Source organism: Ochotona princeps, chromosome 4 (assembly GCF_030435755.1).
Source record: "Ochotona princeps isolate mOchPri1 chromosome 4, mOchPri1.hap1, whole genome shotgun sequence".
Lineage (NCBI taxonomy): Eukaryota > Metazoa > Chordata > Mammalia > Lagomorpha > Ochotonidae > Ochotona > Ochotona princeps.
Genome location: NC_080835.1, coordinates 15,461,685 through 15,480,367, shown reverse-complemented (window position 1 = coordinate 15,480,367; position 18,683 = coordinate 15,461,685). Strand labels below are relative to the sequence as shown.

At 44.5% G+C, this 18,683-nt stretch overlaps 1 protein-coding gene across 8 annotated transcripts in view; it reads right to left on the bottom strand.

Annotated features, from left to right (window-relative positions):
* The window catches only part of AMBRA1 (autophagy and beclin 1 regulator 1), a 220,630-nt gene that overhangs the window by 166,565 nt on the left and 35,382 nt on the right, over positions 1–18,683 (bottom strand). For 5 of the 8 annotated variants that reach the window (XM_058663099.1, XM_058663100.1, XM_058663098.1 and 2 more), the window contains 6 exons: positions 11,313–11,566; positions 10,906–10,964; positions 9,905–10,088; positions 9,246–9,418; positions 6,475–6,541; positions 4,444–5,897 (listed from right to left, as the gene is read on the bottom strand). In XM_058663099.1, the coding sequence (XP_058519082.1) occupies positions 4,444–5,897; positions 6,475–6,541; positions 9,246–9,418; positions 9,905–10,088; positions 10,906–10,964; positions 11,313–11,447 (2,072 nt within the window). In that variant the 5' untranslated portion in view covers positions 11,448–11,566. The remainder of the gene's footprint in view (positions 1–4,443; positions 5,898–6,474; positions 6,542–9,245; positions 9,419–9,904; positions 10,089–10,905; positions 10,965–11,312; positions 11,567–18,683) is intronic. The other 3 variants (XM_004585359.2, XM_004585360.2, XM_058663101.1) reach the window with 2 other exon arrangements.

Sequence of the window (18,683 nt, the reverse complement as noted above, 5' to 3'; positions counted from 1 at the left end):
ATAAATAAGATTCTAAATGAATAAATAACCCCACTAATGATGTATTTTTTTAATTTACTGTTACACAATGAAATCTTGGACTATTTGCATAGTTTAAGAGAAAACCCCATGGGACCCAGCACAATAAAGCAGTGGTTAAAGTCCTCGCCTTGAACACAACCGGGATCCCATATGGGTGCTGGTTCTAATTCTGGCAGCTCCACTTCCCATCCAGCTCCCTGCTTGTGGCCTGGGACAGCAGAAGAAGACAGCCCAAAGCCTTGGGACCCTGCACCCATACCCAGAAGGGGCTCCTGGCTTCGGATTGGCACAGCACCAGCCATTGTCACTTGGAGAGTGAATCATCGGACGGAAGATCTTCCTCTCTTTCTCTTCTAAGAATCAGAGTTACAGAGAACAGAGGGAGAAGACAGAGAGAGATCTTCCATCTGCTGGTTCACTCCCCAAAGCCACAACAGCAGAGCTGGGGCAGTCCAAAGCCAGGAGATTCTTCCAGGTAGGTCCAGGGGCCCATGAACTCAGGCCATCCTCCACTGCTTTCCCATGCCTTAAGCAGGGAGCTCGAATGGAAGCAGAAGAGCCAGGACATGAACCAGCACCCAAATGGGATGCTGCCAGGCAGAGAATTAGCCCATTATACAGTGGTATATACAATTTTAAATGATTGAACTGTAAAAAGCACAACATACCCTGCTTTTTGTCACTGGAAAATTTTATATGAAACATTTTACGTAGAGTCTAAAGGTTTCTGGGTTTTTAATGGCTTATTTTAGTGAAACTTAAGTAATTATTAAGATTTAAGGCATACCAAAAGACAGCCACTAGTCAAACCATATTTTGGTATTTAAACTTAGTTTCTGGGCCTGGCGTGATAACGAACCGGTTAAAGTCCTCGCCTTGAATCCACCGGGATGCCACATGGGCGTCAGTTCTGGTCCCGGCAGCTCCACTTCCCATCCAGATCCCTGCTTGTGGTCTGGGAAAGCAGTCGAAGACAGCCCAAAGCCTTGGGACCCTGCACTCATGTAGGAGACCTGGAAAAGGTTCCTGGCTCCTGGCTTCGGTTTGACGTAGCACCGGTCGTTGCAGTCACTTGGGGAGTAAATCACCAGACGGAAGATCTTCCTCTCTGTCTCTCCTCCTCTCTGTATATATGACTTTGTAATAAAATAAATCTTTGAAAAATAAATAAAATAAATAAATAAATAAATAAATAAATAAATCTTTAAAATGAAATAAAATAAATTTAGTTTCTTGGGTCATACCAGTAGCATTTCAAATGCCTAATAGCTACATGTGACTAGTGACTATCATACTGCACAGCACAGAGTATTTATACCACTATACAAGTTTTATTGCACAGCATTGTTTAAGAGAAAAATATAAATTATTTGGAGACAAATTGTATATTTTCTGGGTCAGTAAAGTGGATATAGAGGAAAGGAGACTCACCAATGAAAACTTGATTTAGTGATATGTGTATGGAAGTTCATTCATTACACTTTTCATATTTATATGTTTGAATAACTACATAATTAAAAGTTACAGAAAAAAAAACGATGCCTTTGGGGTAGGCATCTGAAATGGTTGTTGAAATGTTACCTGAAATGCACATATCCCATTCCAGAGTACAAGGGTTTGAGGCCCCACTCCACTTGCAACCCAGCTTCCAACTAATACACACCTTGGCAAAGTTGACCAGATGCTCACTGGCGCAATGGAAATGGGAACTGAACAGCTCCCTAGAACAACAGTTGAAGAGAACCTACTATAAGTCAGGTACTGTGCTGGCTGTCTTCTCATTTCTCTTCATGAAGAGAAAAAGGAATCAAAGCAGTTCTGAACCACGAATTTCATAGCTGTTAATCCTGACCTAGTACCAATTATATATCTGGCCACAGTAACAAGTTCTATGGCTTCATCTACCTTTCACTATACCCAAGTCTCCCTCCAATCCTCACTCTAAGCCCTAAATAGCTATCTACTGTTCTTCATACAACATAATCTTTCATCTGTTGGCAAGTTGTTCCACTTTAAAAAACAGTCATTCCCTGGGCATCACTGTTCTGGAGTATCATTGCTCTGGAGTATCATTGCTCTGGTGTATCAGGTAAAGGTGCTACATGGGAACTTGTTTGTATCCCAGCTGCTCCACTTCCAAAGCAGCTCCTTGCTAATGCACCTGAAAAAAGAAATGGAAGGCAGCTCAAGTGCTACCTACAAGAGATGCTAAAATGAAGTTCCTGGCTTTGGTCCTGGCATGGTTCAGCTCTGGCTGGTAACAAATGAACCAGTGGAAAATAGATTTCTCTCGAGCTTTCTCTTTGACTTTAACACAAACTTTATGTAAATAAGCCTTGCTTCCATTAACACTTTACTCCAATGTGTAAAAGAAGATACATTATTCTTTGTTTCTATGCCCCATAGTGCCTAGAACAGTGCCGGGAAAATTGTAAACATTCAACTATGTCAACTGTAATTATAATACTAATTGACAGGGGAACTGTCTAAAAGCATCCTTCCAAAATTACAAGAAATCATGCGCACAATCTATATTCCTACCCTTGCAATAAACTTACACCAATAAAATTCCCATTGCTTCAAATGGAGGACATAATACAGAAAAACATGCAGTTTGGATACCCTTGGTATATTCCAGGAGTCTGTGATTATGCTAGTTTTGACCTTTATAAATGAAAAGAAGGCCCTAATAAATCAAGTTTGATGCGTGCAGAGTCATACATGGTGCAGAGTGGGTGAGTGAGTACACCCACGGCTTTTTCCCTGAAAGACACTTCTTCTTCTCAAGGTGAATGTTCCCTTGGAAGGTTCATTCTAAGAATTTTCACCAAACACTGAAGGTGTTGTTGAAAATCATGTGTCTCTTAAGAAAAAAAAGAGATACCTTCTGGGGCAGGCATTTGGTCTAGAGATTAAAATGTCCATGTCCCGGGCCCGGCACAGTAGCCTCGCAGCTAAAGTCCTGGCCTTGAACGCACTAGGATCCCATATCGGTACGGGTTCTAATCCTGCTGGCCCCGCTTCCCAACCAGTTCCCTGCTTGTGGCCAGGGAAAGTAGTAGAGGACGGTCCAAAGCCTTGGGACTCTGCACCCACGTGAGAGACCTGGAAAAAGCTCTGGGCTCCTTGCTTCAGACTGGTTCAGTTCCGACCACTGCAGCCACTTGGGGGAATGAATCAATGGACAGAAGATCTTCCTCTCTGTATATTTGACTTTCCAATAAAAATAAAATAAATCTTTAAAAAAAAAAAGTCACATATCAGAGGAACTAGGTTCAACACACAGCTACACTCCTGATTTCAGCTCTGTGATAATGAAAACCCATGGAGGCAAGAGTGACAGTTCAAGTGATTTTGTTCTTGTCACCAATATGGGTTCCCAGTTAGGGTCTGCTTAATGCAAGCCACTCTGGGCACTTGGGGAATAAATCAACAGATAGTAGCCTTCCGTCTCTCAAATAAATAAATACATAAATGTCTTAAACTGACTTTTTTTTATATAGAAATACATGTTGTGGGCCCGGCGGCGTGGCCTAGCGGCTAAAGTCCTCGCCTTGAAAGCCCCGGGATCCCATATGGGCGCCGGTTCTAATCCCGGCAGCTCCACTTCCCATCCAGCTCCCTGCCTGTGGCCTGCGAAAGCGGTCGAGGACGGCCCAAAGCCTTGGGACCCTGCACCCGCGTGGGAGACCCGGAAGAGGTTCCAGGTTCCCGGCTTCGGATCGGCGCAGCACACCGGCCCGTTGCGGCTCACTTGGGGAGTGAAACACTGGATGGAAGATCTTCCTCTCTGTCTCTCCTCCTCTGTGTATATCTGGCTGTAATAAAAATGAATTAAAAAAAAAAGAAATACATGTTGTTTGCTTTGCTCTTTCAGGCTGTAGTGTTCCATACGTCAAGGATTAAGAGGCAAACAGTTGTCCAAAGCAACACAAAGAGCTGCTACCATACACTAGTTTGTACCAAGCAGGATTTTCTTTTAGCACTTACTCCTAGGCACTCAGGCATTTTCTTCTCTCACAATAACTTGTCCTTCTTCTCTCATAATAACTAGTCCTTCACATAAAATCCCTCAAGAAGGCAAAAAAAAAAGATAAAACCCACACACTGGGGGTAGCGGAAGTAGTCAACGGTGCCATCTCCTCACACCTCTCTAACCTAACGTACAGTCTCCACTCAAGGCTAAACCCAGAGTCCTGGGCTGAGTCAGAAATAGATCTAACACAACCAACTGACTCATACTTCTAGGCTCTTTCCTATCTCTACCACCAGAGCAAAATTTTCCAAGACGGTGCAAATGGAGAGATCCGAACCAGACGCGCAGGTCGCAAACACTCCAGATACAGCCACATCTATAGGACTGAAGGAAGAGATAAGGAGAAACATGAGGCGTGCATGAAGAGATAAGAAGCAATAGCTTACCTCCTGAGGGAATCTTCCTCAGAACTTTCCTCAGGCATATCCTGATGTAAGGCCTCCTGTGATACAGTTCCAGATCTGCTGGACTGGGTGTAAATTCTTTCCCAGTGGCCTGTCTCCTGGTTAAAGGCCACCCCCACAGTCCTCTCTTCCTGCGGACTAGCAGAGCTACTCAACTCCAGCCTGCTGGAGCTGGGCGTCTGGCCCTCAGTCCGCTCGAGAGGTGGCAACTGGCTGCCACTCGACGGCAGACCCTCAAAGGTACTGGGGACCTGCCACGAGGAATTGGCCTCCCCAGAGGAGTAGTTGGGTGTGGTTCTTTCCCAGCGCAAGGTATCGTTGTTGAAGGTCAGGAGGTTGTGGCAAGCACGGCAGCGATTCAGGTGGCCACGAGACAGGTTGGAGTTGTTCTCGCTGCTGTGAGGGGTGGGCTGGTGGGAAGGGCCTGGCCTTTCGGATTCAATGTTATTGTTGAGCATCTCCTGGGCCTGCTGGTTCTGGGGCGCCTCCCCCCCGAGGTTCGGATCCAGTTCCTGAAGTCGGTCATACTCCAAAAAGAAGCGTCGCAAATCACACTGAAGCTCGTGACGAATGCTGCCTGAGTTGTTCTGGTTGGAGCCACTCGCTCCATCAGACTCCGCTGCCAAGCCTGCAGCTGGAAAGCCCCTCCCTTCCGTGGCAGAAGTGTACACGGATGCCTGCGAGCCACCTTCCTGCTGTCTCAGCACAGACAGCAAACTCACCGAGGAGGCACTGGTCCTGGGCGGTGGCATGGACTCCGCCTCAGGGCGGGAGTTCAGACTGAGGACTGTCCGGGTCCACTCCGATCCAGTCAGCCCAGGGGCTAGTTCTCGGTGGTACCTAGATGGGTGGCTGGATAGAGGGCCTCCCAGAGAGCGCCGGGTGGGACCCAGACTGAGGTTGCGGAGCGTGTTGCCGGCAGTGCTGCTCTGGACTGTACTGAAGGCAGACGGCCGGGTCAGGAGGCCCTGGTCCTGCTGCGCTGACGAGGCCTGCTCCGGGGGGTGGAAGGGCTCGGTCTGTACAAAAGAAAAGGAAGGGGTAGTAGCCCTGGCAGAAGCAGGGGGGACACTGTCCTGGTGTGGCAAGAGGGAAGGAACTCGAGTGCCAGAGCAGCGGCTGCAAAGGCACAGGATCCCGAGGTGCTGGCAACACTCAGCTGTGGGGTAACTGACCCGCTGGCGGAGCCGGATGTAAGCGGAAGTCCTGGGATGCTCCGTGGAGGACTGAGGGGGAGGCGGTGGGGGTGAGGGGGTTGCAGGATCTTGCACTGCACTTTGCTCTCCCACCTGGATGCCAGAAGAGCGAGAGGACAGCATGTGCAGGAAATTGTGGAGGAGAGGCGTCCGGCGAACTGGTTGTGACTGCAGGAGGGCACGCTGACGGTAGTGGGATAATTCTGTTCCATCCATGGGGATTTCTGGCTCATCATCACCCTACAAATGTGGACCAGCAGGGGACAGGGACACAGCAAGGCATTAAGCAGAATTGCCAAGAAATCAGAAAAACTAACTACTGATAATCAATCATGCAAGGAAACAAAACTTTCATAGACAATTCTCTACCCCTGAGGCTCAGAGCACTAACTGGCTAAGATTCAGAAGCATCACAGGGTATCAAACTATTCACTTCCAGTTCCAGTTAGAAATGTTAACGAACAAGTATAGCTGGTAAACCGACTCTCTTCTAAAAGGTGCCTCCATGGCATGAAGGTAGTGAGCTGAAGCAAAATGTCAACCAGCCAGATGCACAGGAATGACATGCTGCCCAACGCTGCCTGGTGAAGGCAGGAGTTACTTCTAATGATGTGATCATGCCAAGGTTTCCCACCTGCCTCTCCTGTCAGGATTAGGGCTGGAACTGGGAATACACAGCCAGCAGCAAATTAAAATCTTGACTAGAAAGAAAGATTTGGACATTCAGAACTAAAACCTATTACAATCAGAATTAGAACATGAGGTTAGAAAATAACTGCAGACTTGAGATGAAGCTGGGACTGAAAGGATAACTCACCTGCTGATTAGAGGGGTTAACAATTGCTGTGAGTAAGTAGTGTCCGAGTGGATCAAATCTCACCAGACTGAAATCAAAGAGAGACACACACAGGAGATTATGTCGACTGAGAAAAAGAAATACATGCTGGAATTCAGGGCAATAGTTACTGAGAATTATGAGATTATTTGGGTATCCACTCCATATTAGACTTTCAAATTTTTCAAGAGATTAAAATAATAAGGCTCAATACTTCTTACCAGAGTAAAGGAATATGTATTTCCAAAATAATCATTTCTCTTGAAAACTACCCAGGGCCCAGTACAGTGGTATAATGAGTTAAGTTGCTGTTTGCAATGTTGGCAATTTCTATGAGTGCCAGTTCAAGTCTTGGCATCTTCATTTCTTTTTTTTTTTTTTTTTAAAGATTTTATTATTATTGGAAAGCTGGATATACAGAAAGGAGGAGAGATAGAGAGGAAGATCTTCCATCCGATGTTTCACTCCCCAAGTGAGCCGCAACAGGCCAATGTGCGCCGATCCGAAGCCGGGAACCAGGAACCTCTTCCAGGTCTCCCACGCGGGTGCAGGGTCCCAAAGCTTTGGGCCGTCCTCGACCGCTTTCCCAGGCCACAGGCAGGGAGCTGGATGGGAAGTGGAGCTGCTGGGATTAGAACCAGCGCCTGTATGGGATCCCGGGGCTTTCAAGGCGAGGACTTCAGCCGCTAGGCCACGCCGCCGGGCCCAGTATCTTCATTTCTGATCCAGATTCCCTCCCTAGTGTATCTGGGACCCTGGCAAAGTATGGGCTCCCATCCTGGAAGGATGGCTCAAGCACTTGTGCTCCTGCCACTCACATGGGAGACCTGTGTGGAGTCCCAGGCTCTGGCTTTGGCCTGGCCCAGCCCCAGCTTTTGTGGCCATCCAGGAAGATGTGGCCTTACAAATAAATAAATAAAATCTTTTAAAAAGAAAAACAGACAAACAAACAAAAGAGGTTTCCATTCCAGGAAGCAACTACACAGATCATACATTTGTTCAGCCTCTCTGAGAACAAATGGTGAAGCATAAAACACTCCCTTGTGTGGCCACAGGTTCTTCTCCCTCTCAAAGCAGCTATGAGCGCAAGCAGTTTCAAGTCTGGTGACAGTGAACAATCTCAGCATCCAGTAACAAAGCTGAGACTAACCAATTCCAACAGGACCAAAGGATAGCAATGCATCAATTTTAATTCAGACAATATGTGCTGTGATTTTTGAAGGGTAAATAAATATTCATAAGCAGATCTGACAGACACGTGTTTGTATTTCCTTCCAGTTGGATAAGCACAGACAATCCAGGATAAGCAATTATCCACTAAACTATCTAAGATACTACCCAAACCACTTACAGGTATCCCCAAAGAAGGGTCCTAAGTGCAGACAGCTTTGAACCTAAAAAAGATTATGATAGGGAAAGCATATGGCCTAGTGATTAAGACACTACTAGGGATGCCTCCATCCCTTATGGGAGTGCCTAGGTTCAAGTCCTGGCTCTACTCTCAATTTCCCGCTAATGCATACCTTAAAAGGCAGCAACGAATGTCTCAATTAATTGGATGCAAGCCACCAACATGGCAGAACTGGACTGAGTTTTGGACTCCTGGCTTTGTCCTGGCTCAACGCTGGCAACTACAACCATTTGAGGACTGAATCAGTGAGGGACAGATTTCTGTCACTTAAACAAATAAAGTAATGAATATTTTTAAATTTAAAGAACACATTATAATTTGAGCGGCATTTGGTCTAGCAGTGAAGATGTCCACATCCCAGAGCTGATGTTGTGGCACAAGTCAGGCCATCATCTGTGATGCCAACATCCCATATGGGTACTAGTTTGAGTTCTGGCTGCTCCACTTCTGCTCAGTCTCCTCACTAAGCCTGGATAAACAGTAGATGATGGCTCAAGTACTTGTGTTCCTGCTGATCTCTGGGGGAAATTCTGGGCTCTTGGCCTTTGGCCTGGCCAAGGTCTAGCTGTCATAGCTATTTGGCGAGTCGACCCAGCAGATGCAGAAGACATAAAACCACTCTGTCTCTCCTCTCTAACCCTGACTTGCAAATAAATAAGCCTAGAAAAAAAAAATAATAATAATAAAGATAAGAAGACAGTCCAAGAACTTGGATCCCTACCATCCACATGGGAAATCCTACAGACCTGACCACTGAGGCCATTTGAGGGCATAAGCCAATATATAGGAGATCTCTGTCTCTCTGAAACTCAGTCTTTCAAATAAATAGATCTTTTAAAACAAGATGTCAACCTCCCCCATTGTGGTACCTGGGTTCAGTTCCCAGCTCCATTTCCTGATCCCAACTTCCTACTAAGTAAACCCTGGGAGGCAGCAGTGATGGCTCTATGACTGGGTTCCTGCCATAAACACCAGAGACCGGGACTCAGTTCCTGCCTCCCACCTCAGGCCCACTCTTTGCAGGCTCTGGAGGAACGAACAATCCAATGGGAGCTGACTCTCTATCTCCCTCTTTCAAGTAAATAAATAAAATTAGTATTCATTCTAATACTCTAATGACCCTGCTCTACACAGATATAAGATGTGGTAAATGGGGACAACTGAAACGCAAAAATAAATAAATAAACCTGCTTCCTAGATGATTAGGCAGCTGACGAGAAAGCAGGAGATAACAAGATACACAAAAAAGCAATAGCCACCTGCCTCCTCAAGTAACAGTACGTATAAATGTTCCGCCAGGTCCATCCTGTCCAAGACCTTTTCGATGGGGCAAAGCACTCACCGGACCCGTTCCATCTCACTAGCTGTCTTCACCACTGCAAATGGTTCCCGTCGACTCCAATCCCAGAAGTGGATTTCATTGGCAGTGGCAATCAGAAGGAGCTGAGCCGTGGGATGGAAAGCCAGGGAAGCAATGGCATTGTTGCTGTCTGTGAACCAGCTTTCACTGCCACCCTGGGAAAGAACCAACCCCAAATATGCTCAGGTTTAAGCTGCCAGGAGAGTGTGAAGCCCAACTTTTAAAAGAGATTTAAAGAAAACTACTTGTGGTGCCTACTTTAAACATATCCTCTGTAAAGTCATGTAGAATATCAATGATGAATGAGTAACAAGTCATTTATCAGACAAATGTAACTGTCAGATCAGTTTGTCAATTCATCTGTAATCAACAAACAAGCGTAAACAGGGTTCTAGTTTCTGCAAGACTGCAAAAACTGATGCTTAGTAAACAACTTGGTATGGGACAGACTCTAGGAGGCAGTAGCAATAGCCCAAATGCCCCACAATCCAGTCATCCAATCACCAAGCCACAAAACACCTTGCTCTGATGACCAGGGTATAGGACAATCTTGGCTCTAAAATTAGAACCAAGAAGCCAACAGCAAACAAGCCTGCGCATTTAGAAGACCAATGAACATGGTAGCCCAAGGAAATACTTACGTGTAAATCCCAAATCCTAACCTCCCCATCAAGGCAGCCGGAAGCAATAAGGCCTGAGATGGTGGGATGAAACGTGACACACCATGGAGTACGGCGATGCCCGATCAGAGAATGAACACATTTGCCAGTCTTCACTTCCGTAATGTAGATATTATGGTTCACATGAGTAGAGGCCAAGAGAGTCCTACGAAATCAAAGGGAGGGAGTGAATTGAGAAGTATGTCCAAAGTGACAAACTTTAGCAGCTTTGGCCACCACAGGAAATGGATATTAAGTATGGGGGATAGTAAGCCTTGTGCACAGGCAGCAGATCTACAAACAACAGAAATATTGTGATCTTTGAGAGCTTTCTCCCCGCTCTCCCCAAATGACTCATACCAGCTACACGGGATATGTTTTAGTATGAGAAAACTACTATCCAGGATCACAATGGTAAAGGGATTATTTTTATTGAGAAATTTTCCAAGTAGTGATCCTTGAGATTCATAATTTCTTTTTTTTTTCATTTTTTTAAAGATTTATTTATTTTTATTGGGAAGGCAGATATATAGAGAGGAGGAGAGACAGAGAGGAAGATCTTCCGTCCAATGATTCACTCCCCAAGTGGCCGCAATGGCTGGAACTGAGCCAATCAGAAGCCAGGAGCCAAGAGCTCTTTCTGGTCTACCATGCAGGCACAGGGTCCCAAGGCTTTGGACCGTCCTCAACTGCTTTCCTAGGTCACAAGCAGGAAACTGGATGGGAAACAGGGCTGTGGGGATTAGATCCAGGGCCTAAATGGCACGTTCAAGGTGAGGACTTTAACCACTATGCTATCGTGCTGGGCCCCAATAATTTCTTTTGCTTAGACTCAGTATTCTAGTTAACTAGGCACTTCTAGTTGTCTTTCCCTTTTCAACATGCTGGCTTTCTAATCATGCAGACAGTGCTTCAGTGAACCTTTACGGATTGACTTAGAGGAAAAGCTTAACCAAATACGTAAGAGGAAAAGCACTAGTTACCTGTCTGGGCTGAAGGCCAGTAAAAATGTAGAACGTGGACTATCGGGCAGCTCTACTCTCTGGGAGGGAGAGAAAAAACTTCGTTAGAAAACATGATTTGCAAACCATGGTTTGCCACTTCATCTCAAAGGCACAGGAATGACTCTAGATTAGTTTCACAGTACAGACTGAAAAACTGGAGTCAACATCAAGCTACAAACTGACAGAGTTCATCTAAATTATGTTCAAGAAAAGTGTCTGACTCTAAAGGAAAAAAGATCCTTTCTAGCTCATACCTTCTTTTAAATTTAAAAACAATTCCCAAAGTCAGATATATCAATTCTCCATATAATATCAACTCTGTCATTAAGGCTCATTCTACCATTATGCCCCAGAAATCCAAGGTCAAGAAAACCCCACACTGTTACCTTGCCTTCCCATTTCATCCAACGGGTTTTATCTTCAACCAGTTCCTGCAGAAGCCGCTGAGCTCCCATGGCCCGAGTGCCCCGTTCTCGTCCCCAGAGGATCCGGACAGCATTCTTCTCTGGGATAACCTTCATGACGCTTAGTAGCCACTGTCCCACCAGGCGCAGAAAATTTAGGAGCAAGTAACAGCTCCACAGCCGGAAGCAACTAATATGAGGCCATTCAGGTCCTTATAAGTTGTCTTTATGGAAATCTAAGGAATGGAGCATGATGTCAAAGAATGTCTATTCTGAAATCAGAGAAGTCTCTCACTGCAGATGCAACTCTACTTCAAAGGGAAAAGCACTCTTTGCCTATTTAATGACACTAATTTTCAAAAAGGATCCTCTATTAGAGTTTTTTTATGGAAAGATAATTCATACTTTTCTAGTCACCATAACTCACTTTCATTTGATCCTTTTTTTAAATTTATTTTTTTATTGCAAAGTCAGATATACAGAGAGGAGGAGAGACAGAGAGGAAGATCTTCCATCCAATGATTCACTCCCCAAGTCACTGCAAAGGCTGGTGCTGTGCCAATTCAAAGCCAGGAGCCAGGAACTTCCCCCAGGTCTCCCACGTGAGTGCAGGGTCCCAAGGCTTTGAGCCATCCTCAATTGCTTTCCCAGGCCACAAGCAGGGAGCTGGATGGGAAGCAGGGCTGCCAGGATTAGAACTGGCACCCATATGGGATCCCATTGCTTTCAAGGCTAGGACTTTGGTCGTTAGGCCACTGCGCTGGGCCCCTGTTTGGTTCTTTATTAAAGACTTATTTATTTTTATCCAAGAGGCAGATTTACAGAGGAGAGAGATCTTCCATCTGCTGGTTCATTTCCCAAAAGACTACAATGGAGACAGCTGAGCTGAGCTGATCTGTGAGGCCAGGAGCCAGAAACTTCTTCCAGGTATCCCACGTCAGTGCAGAGGCCCAAGGACTGAAACTATCCTGCACTGCCTTCTCAGGGCATACACAGAGAGCTGGATAGGAAGTGTAATAACCAAGACTCAAACCACCACCCATATGGGATGCCAATGTTGCAGGCAGAAGCTTAGCCTAATAAGCCAAAGTTTCAACCCCTCACTCTTGCATTTAAAGATGAGATCAGGAGCAAGTATTGTACTCCAACATGTTAAACCACCACTTGAGATGCCCAGAATTCCATATCAAGGTGCCTGGGATTTAGTCCCACCTCTACTTCTGAACTGCTTCCTCCTAGTGCATCTGGCAGGCATCAGATATGTCAAGTTCTTGGGTTCCAGGCACCCACATGAGAAACACAGAGCTCCTGGCTCTGACTGTCAAGGCATTTGGAGAGTGAACCAGTTATTGAAAGATCTTTCATTTTATCTCAGTATGCCTTTCAAATTAAGCAAACAAATGCATCTTTAAAAAAAGGATAAGGAAAGATCAATCTTTAATGCAGTTATTCAGCTATTATTCCCTTAATGGAAAGAACTTTGACTACTAATAAAATGGATAAGCCTACATTAAAAATAAAGACCACACAACACCTGCTGCCCACTCTGCTGCGCTGCTTCCACAGCACTGGCCACACCTTATCTGAGTAGCCGCTAAACCAAACAACAGTAATCAACTGAGACAGGTCATGATCATGACCTATGGTTCTTTTTTTTTTTTTTTTTTTTTTTTTTACAATCTTTATATGGTTAAATAGAGCACAAAGGTTCAAGGGCTACAAGAAAGTAGGTAAGACTATTAGTTCCACATTCTCTATCTCGGGTGAATGAGGTATGGTTCTCTGAAGAACTCCACTCCATCACCCAACTAAAAGCAAGTGCACAATGACTATTTGGGGCATTTCCCCCCTTTTTTTAAATTTATTTATTTTTATCAGAAAGGCATCAGATTTACAGAGAGAAGGAGAGACAGAAAGAAAGATCTTCCATCTGCTGCTTTACTCTCCAAGTGGCCACAACAACCGGAGCTGAGCTAATCCAAAGCCAGAAGCCAGGAGCTTCTCCCAGACCTCCCACACAGATGCAGGGGCCTAAGGCTTTGGGCCATCCTGCACCACTTTCTGAGGTAATCAGCAAGGAGCTAGAAAGGAAGTGAAGCAGCTGTGAGAAAACCAGTACCCACATGAGATCTTGGGGCTTGCAAGGTAAGGATGTAGCCACTGAGCCATGATGCCAGGACAAAGAGTATTTTTCCAGCTCTCTCTTTCTTTTTTTTAAAGATTTATTCATTTTATTACAGCCAGATATACACAGAGGAGGAGAGACAGAGAGGAAGATCTTCCGTCCCCAAGTGACCAGCTCTCTTTTTAACTTCTCCACTAAAGTTCCAGAGAAAAGGAAACAAAATTAGGTTCCCCTCATCTGCCACATTTTCTAAGGACAGCAAATTTTATCACAAAATAAAAACATTAATAAGGGTCTGGCACTATAGCTTAGGGGTTAAACCCTTGACTTGCATGTATTGGGATCCAACATGGGCAATGTTTCTAATCCCAGCTGTTCTACTTTCTATCCAGCTCCCTGCTTGTGGCCTGGGCAAGCAGCAGAAGACGGACCAAGTCCTTGGGACCCTGCACCCATGTGGGAGATGCAGAAGATGCCACTGTCTCCTGGCTTCAGCTCAGCTTAGTCCTGGCGGTTGTGGCCACTTCGGGAATGAGCCAGCAGATGGAAGACCTTTCTGTCTCCGTCTCCTTCTCTGTAAATCTGACTTTTCAATAAAAGTAAATAAATGTTTATAAAATTCAAAAAACACATTAATAAAATGGCAAGCAGCTGCAAAATATATGTGCAAATACATAAAATATGCTTTCATACAAAGGCATATGCAGCCCCAATAAAATGGTATCTTAAAAGTTATCTATGGGTCCCGGTGCAGTAGACTAGCAACTAAAGTCCTCACCTTGCACACGCTGGAATCCCATATGGGTGTCAGTTCTAATCCCAGCATCCCCGCTTCTCATCCAGCTCCCTGCTTGTGGCCTGGGAAAGCAGCTAAGGATGGCCCAAAGCCTTGGGACCCTGCACTCACATGGGAAACCTGGAGGAGGCTCCTGGCTCCTGCTTTAGGACTGACGCAGCTCTGGCCCTTGTGGCCACTTGGGGAGTAAATTAAGGGACACAAGAGCTTCCTGTCTCTTATCTGACTTTCCAATAAAAATTAAAAAATAAATCTTAAAAAACGGGCCCGGCGGCATGGCCTAGCGGCTAAAGTCCTCGCCTTGAAAGCCCCGGGATCCCATATGGGCGCCGGTTCTAATCCCAGCAGCTCCACTTCCCATCCAGCTCCCTGCTCATGGCCTGGGAAAGCAGTCGAGGACGGCCCAAAGCTTTGGGACCCTGCACCCGCGTGGGAGACCCAGAAGAGGTTCCTGGTTCCCGGCATCGGATCGGCGCGCACCAGCCGTTGCGGCTCACTTGGGGAGTGAAACATCGGATGGAAGATCTTCCTCTCTGTCTCTCCTCCTCTCTGTATATCCGGCTTTCTAATAATAATAAAATCTTTAAAAAATAAATAAATAAATCTTAAAAGAAAAAGTTAGCTATGAGCCTGGAACAATGGTTCAGTGACTAAATCCTCACCTGGTGCACACCAGGATCCCATATGGGTATTGGTTCATGCCTCAGCTCCTCCACTTCCCATCCAGTTCCCTGCATGTGGCCTGGGAATGCAGAAGACCCTGAACCTGCATGGGAGACCTGGAAAAAGCCCCTGGATCCTGGCTTTGGATCAGCTCAGCTCTGGCTGTTGCAGCCACTTGGAGAGTGAGTCAGCAGATGGAAGTTCCTTCTGTATTTCCTTTTCTCTGTAAAATTGGCTCTTCCAATTAAAAAAAAAAAAATTTACAGGAGCCAGACTTGTAGTGCAGCAAGTTAAACCACCACTTGCAAAGCCAATTTTGCCTTTAGCTAATATGCCTGGAAAAGCAGTAGCAAATGGCTCAAGTATTTGGGCCACTGACACCCTTATAGAAGACCAGGATAAAGTTCCTAGTTTCTGGCTTCAGCAGGGTCCAACCCATGGCTTTTGGGGTCATGTGGGGAATAAACCACTAGTTGAAAGAGATCTTTCTCTCTCTCTCTCTCTCTCTCTCTCTCTCTCTCTCTCTCTCGCCTTGAACGCCCCGGGATCCCATATGGGCGCCGGTTCTAATCCCGGCAGCTCCACTTCCCATCCAACTCCCTGCTTGTGGCCTGGAAAAGCAGTTGAGGACAGCCCAATGCATTGGGACCCTGCACCCGCGTGGGAGACCCGGAAGAGGTTCCTGGTTCCCGGCTTCGGATCGGCACGCATCGGCCCGTTGCAGCTCACTTGGGGAGTGAATCATCGGATGGAAGATCTTCCTCTCTGTCTCTCCTCCTCTGTGTATATCTGGCTGTAATAAAATGAATAAATCTTTTTAAAAAAAAAAGAAATTAAATAAATCTTCAAAAAGATTTATTTTTTAACTACCTACCAATGTACAATGTTCCTGTTCGTTATCTCACAGTTTCTTCAAGTCTGTGATGAAAGCTATAATCAAACTATAATCTGATGAACACATATTCACCACAGAACTGTTTACCAGTTTGCCAAATGTGCTTTATCTATGTTCATATATACACAAATGGCTACACTGAGCTGGTTCCTATTTCTTCTGAATGACCTAAGCAGGCATCAAGATGCTCTAAACTCCATATACTTCATTACGCAGATAAGAAAGCTGCTTTGCCTCATAACCATACTACCATTACTATACCTGTTATCATCTATCACTCTGCATTTAGATTTTCCCAACTGCCACAAATTACCTTATAATAAGGTTTGGTTTGGTTTTGTTTTTTAAGATTTCCTTGATAGAGAGAGGAGAGACAGAAACAAAGAAAGAGAAAGAGATTTTCCATCTGTTGGTTCATTGTGTTCTGGGTGAGGGTGAGGTCAAAGCCAGGAGCCAGGAGCTTTATCCAGGTTTCCCACCCAGATGCAGGGCCCCAAACACTTGGCCCATTTTCCACTGCTTTTCTCAGATCTTTAGTAAGGAGCTGGATCAGAAGTGGAGCAGGCGGGACATGAACTAGGCATCATATGGTTTGCCAGCATCATAGACAGCAATTATTTTTTAAAGTTCAGAATCCAATAAAAATTCAAGTAATTAGTTTGTATATTATATCTCTTTCCTTTCTTTTATTCTGGAATGATCTCTAAGTTTCATTTACTTATTTGACCTATCTTTCTAAAAGACAAGAAACAGCTGGTTTATAGAATGTCTTATATCTTATTGTTTCCCTATTGTATCATTTAGCTTACTTCTCTGCCTCTCGCACTTTACAAACAATAGGTTACGTCTAAAATCTAAATTATATTTCGTTTAAAATTAGGTTAATTATAAAAAGTAACTGATTACAAAAAGTCAAATTATAACAGAATCTTTACATTTCTTTAAAGGTTGTCATTGAAAAGATACACAGCCTGATGCATCCAAACACAGAAGAAATTCCCTGGAATACTAAAATGTAAACTATTGAGAAATTTTCATAGCAAGATAACTCCCAAGTTCATATTTCCATGCAGCATAAAGTTCTCTAAGGAATGACAAAGAACAAATTCTAGGCTGTATTTTCATTGCATAGCTCTTATCACTTCATTATTGAATGCTATAAATAAGTACACAGCAAAAATGTTAACACAGACCTACAAACCAACCTGAATAAGCAAAAGATGAACTAACTGGAAGGAAATAATGTCTTTGGTGACCCTGACAATCAATGGACTAAGACCAAAAGTTTAGAATTGAACCCAGCATTGCCCTTTGGTCAGACCACTATGCAAGTGAATAATTACTAAGGAGAAACCCAGTCCCCATTAGTTCATTTTCACCCACAACCGAATCCGCAGTTCTTTAATATAGAGAAGTTTAGATGGAACATTTTTGGGGTTATTTGCCCTTTTAGTACAGCATTAAACTTCTTTCAAAGAAATATATTTGAACTATTTGCAATCTTACTATGCAGGGTGGAAAATGTAACAGTCCCATTCCTTAAAAAAATAAAATAAAAAATAAACAATCCGAGCTCCTGTAACTCACAAGGAAAAAAAATGTAGCTCATAGCATTATATGATTCAGAAAGCTGTGATGCAACTTTAAGTTCCTACAGAAATTAGAAGAAAGAGCAGCCACAAACAGAAGTAAGAAAACAATTAATATTACCACACAGCATGTCTATCAATTTCCAGGGGCCTACACTAGTCAAATTTCAAACAAGACAAAACGTGACTGATGGGAAGAAGTTAGGGGGACTAAACCAACTGTGGTCTTTCTCATATGAAGAAAAATATTTGTTGTTGTTTTAAAACAACAGCAATTTCTCTCCTGATAAGTTCAAATAAGCAAAAGAAAGTCAATTTCACTGTGTTCCCTGCACCGAACAAAAACCGCTCAAAGTCAGACAGCCCTGTTGCTAAAGAGGAAGTAGCAGTTCAAGTATGCTTTGCATTCCTCTTTCTAAAAAGGAAGAAAGAAGTTGCCCAATCTGTCCCTTAAAGGGTGCCAACAATAGACTTAGTGATGCCATTACACAATGCCCCCAAAGCAAGTCTCAATCACTGGCAGCCTTATGCAAGACGACGCAAAAGAACATGACTCGGATATGTACATGAGACAATCTGGATTCCACTCCATTTCCACACTCCCCACCCCGCACCCAATTACATGGTTGATTACTCTAAAAAGTTAAGATGGCTACTTACAAAATTTTTCTTCTTAAATCAAGAATGTAATTAGATTTCACTACTATTCATAAAAATCACCTGTGCCCAAGCTGTAGGCAGTTCCTCAGGTTGCCTTGTACCTAGGTAAGTGTTACACTGCTGGCTGGCATTCTGGGCCTGATTCATGCCAAATTTGTTAACTACCCTAGTGTGCCAGCATAGTTGCCTATTCTTTAATGCTAAATCTGCACGAGCTTGACTTTCACAGGAAGAGAACTAAAAATCCAAACTGTGGCCCTAACGCAGGCTGCTCCAAGGTAGACTCCCCATAACCCCCACTAGGCCTGCCCACTACCCTGGTTCCCATGCGTGTCAGTATGTACCGCAGGCTTGTTCAGTCTGTCCCACATCCCATTAAGTTCTCATACATGTCAGTGGGCATTGAAGCCTAGTTCAACCCAACCAACCTATTATCCAGCCCACACACATACTGGCAGGTGCCTTTCTGTCTAGTCATCCCTACCCCTCTCCTGGCTTTCATGATCTCCAGTGGGAGTGGTAAACCAAGAGGGAGGTGCCCACTATCTCCCTCCTAGGTTTCTCCCAGATTATGCACTCTCCAGGTGTTTCTGGAGTTTAATTTGACAGATTAAGCTCCCAGGGC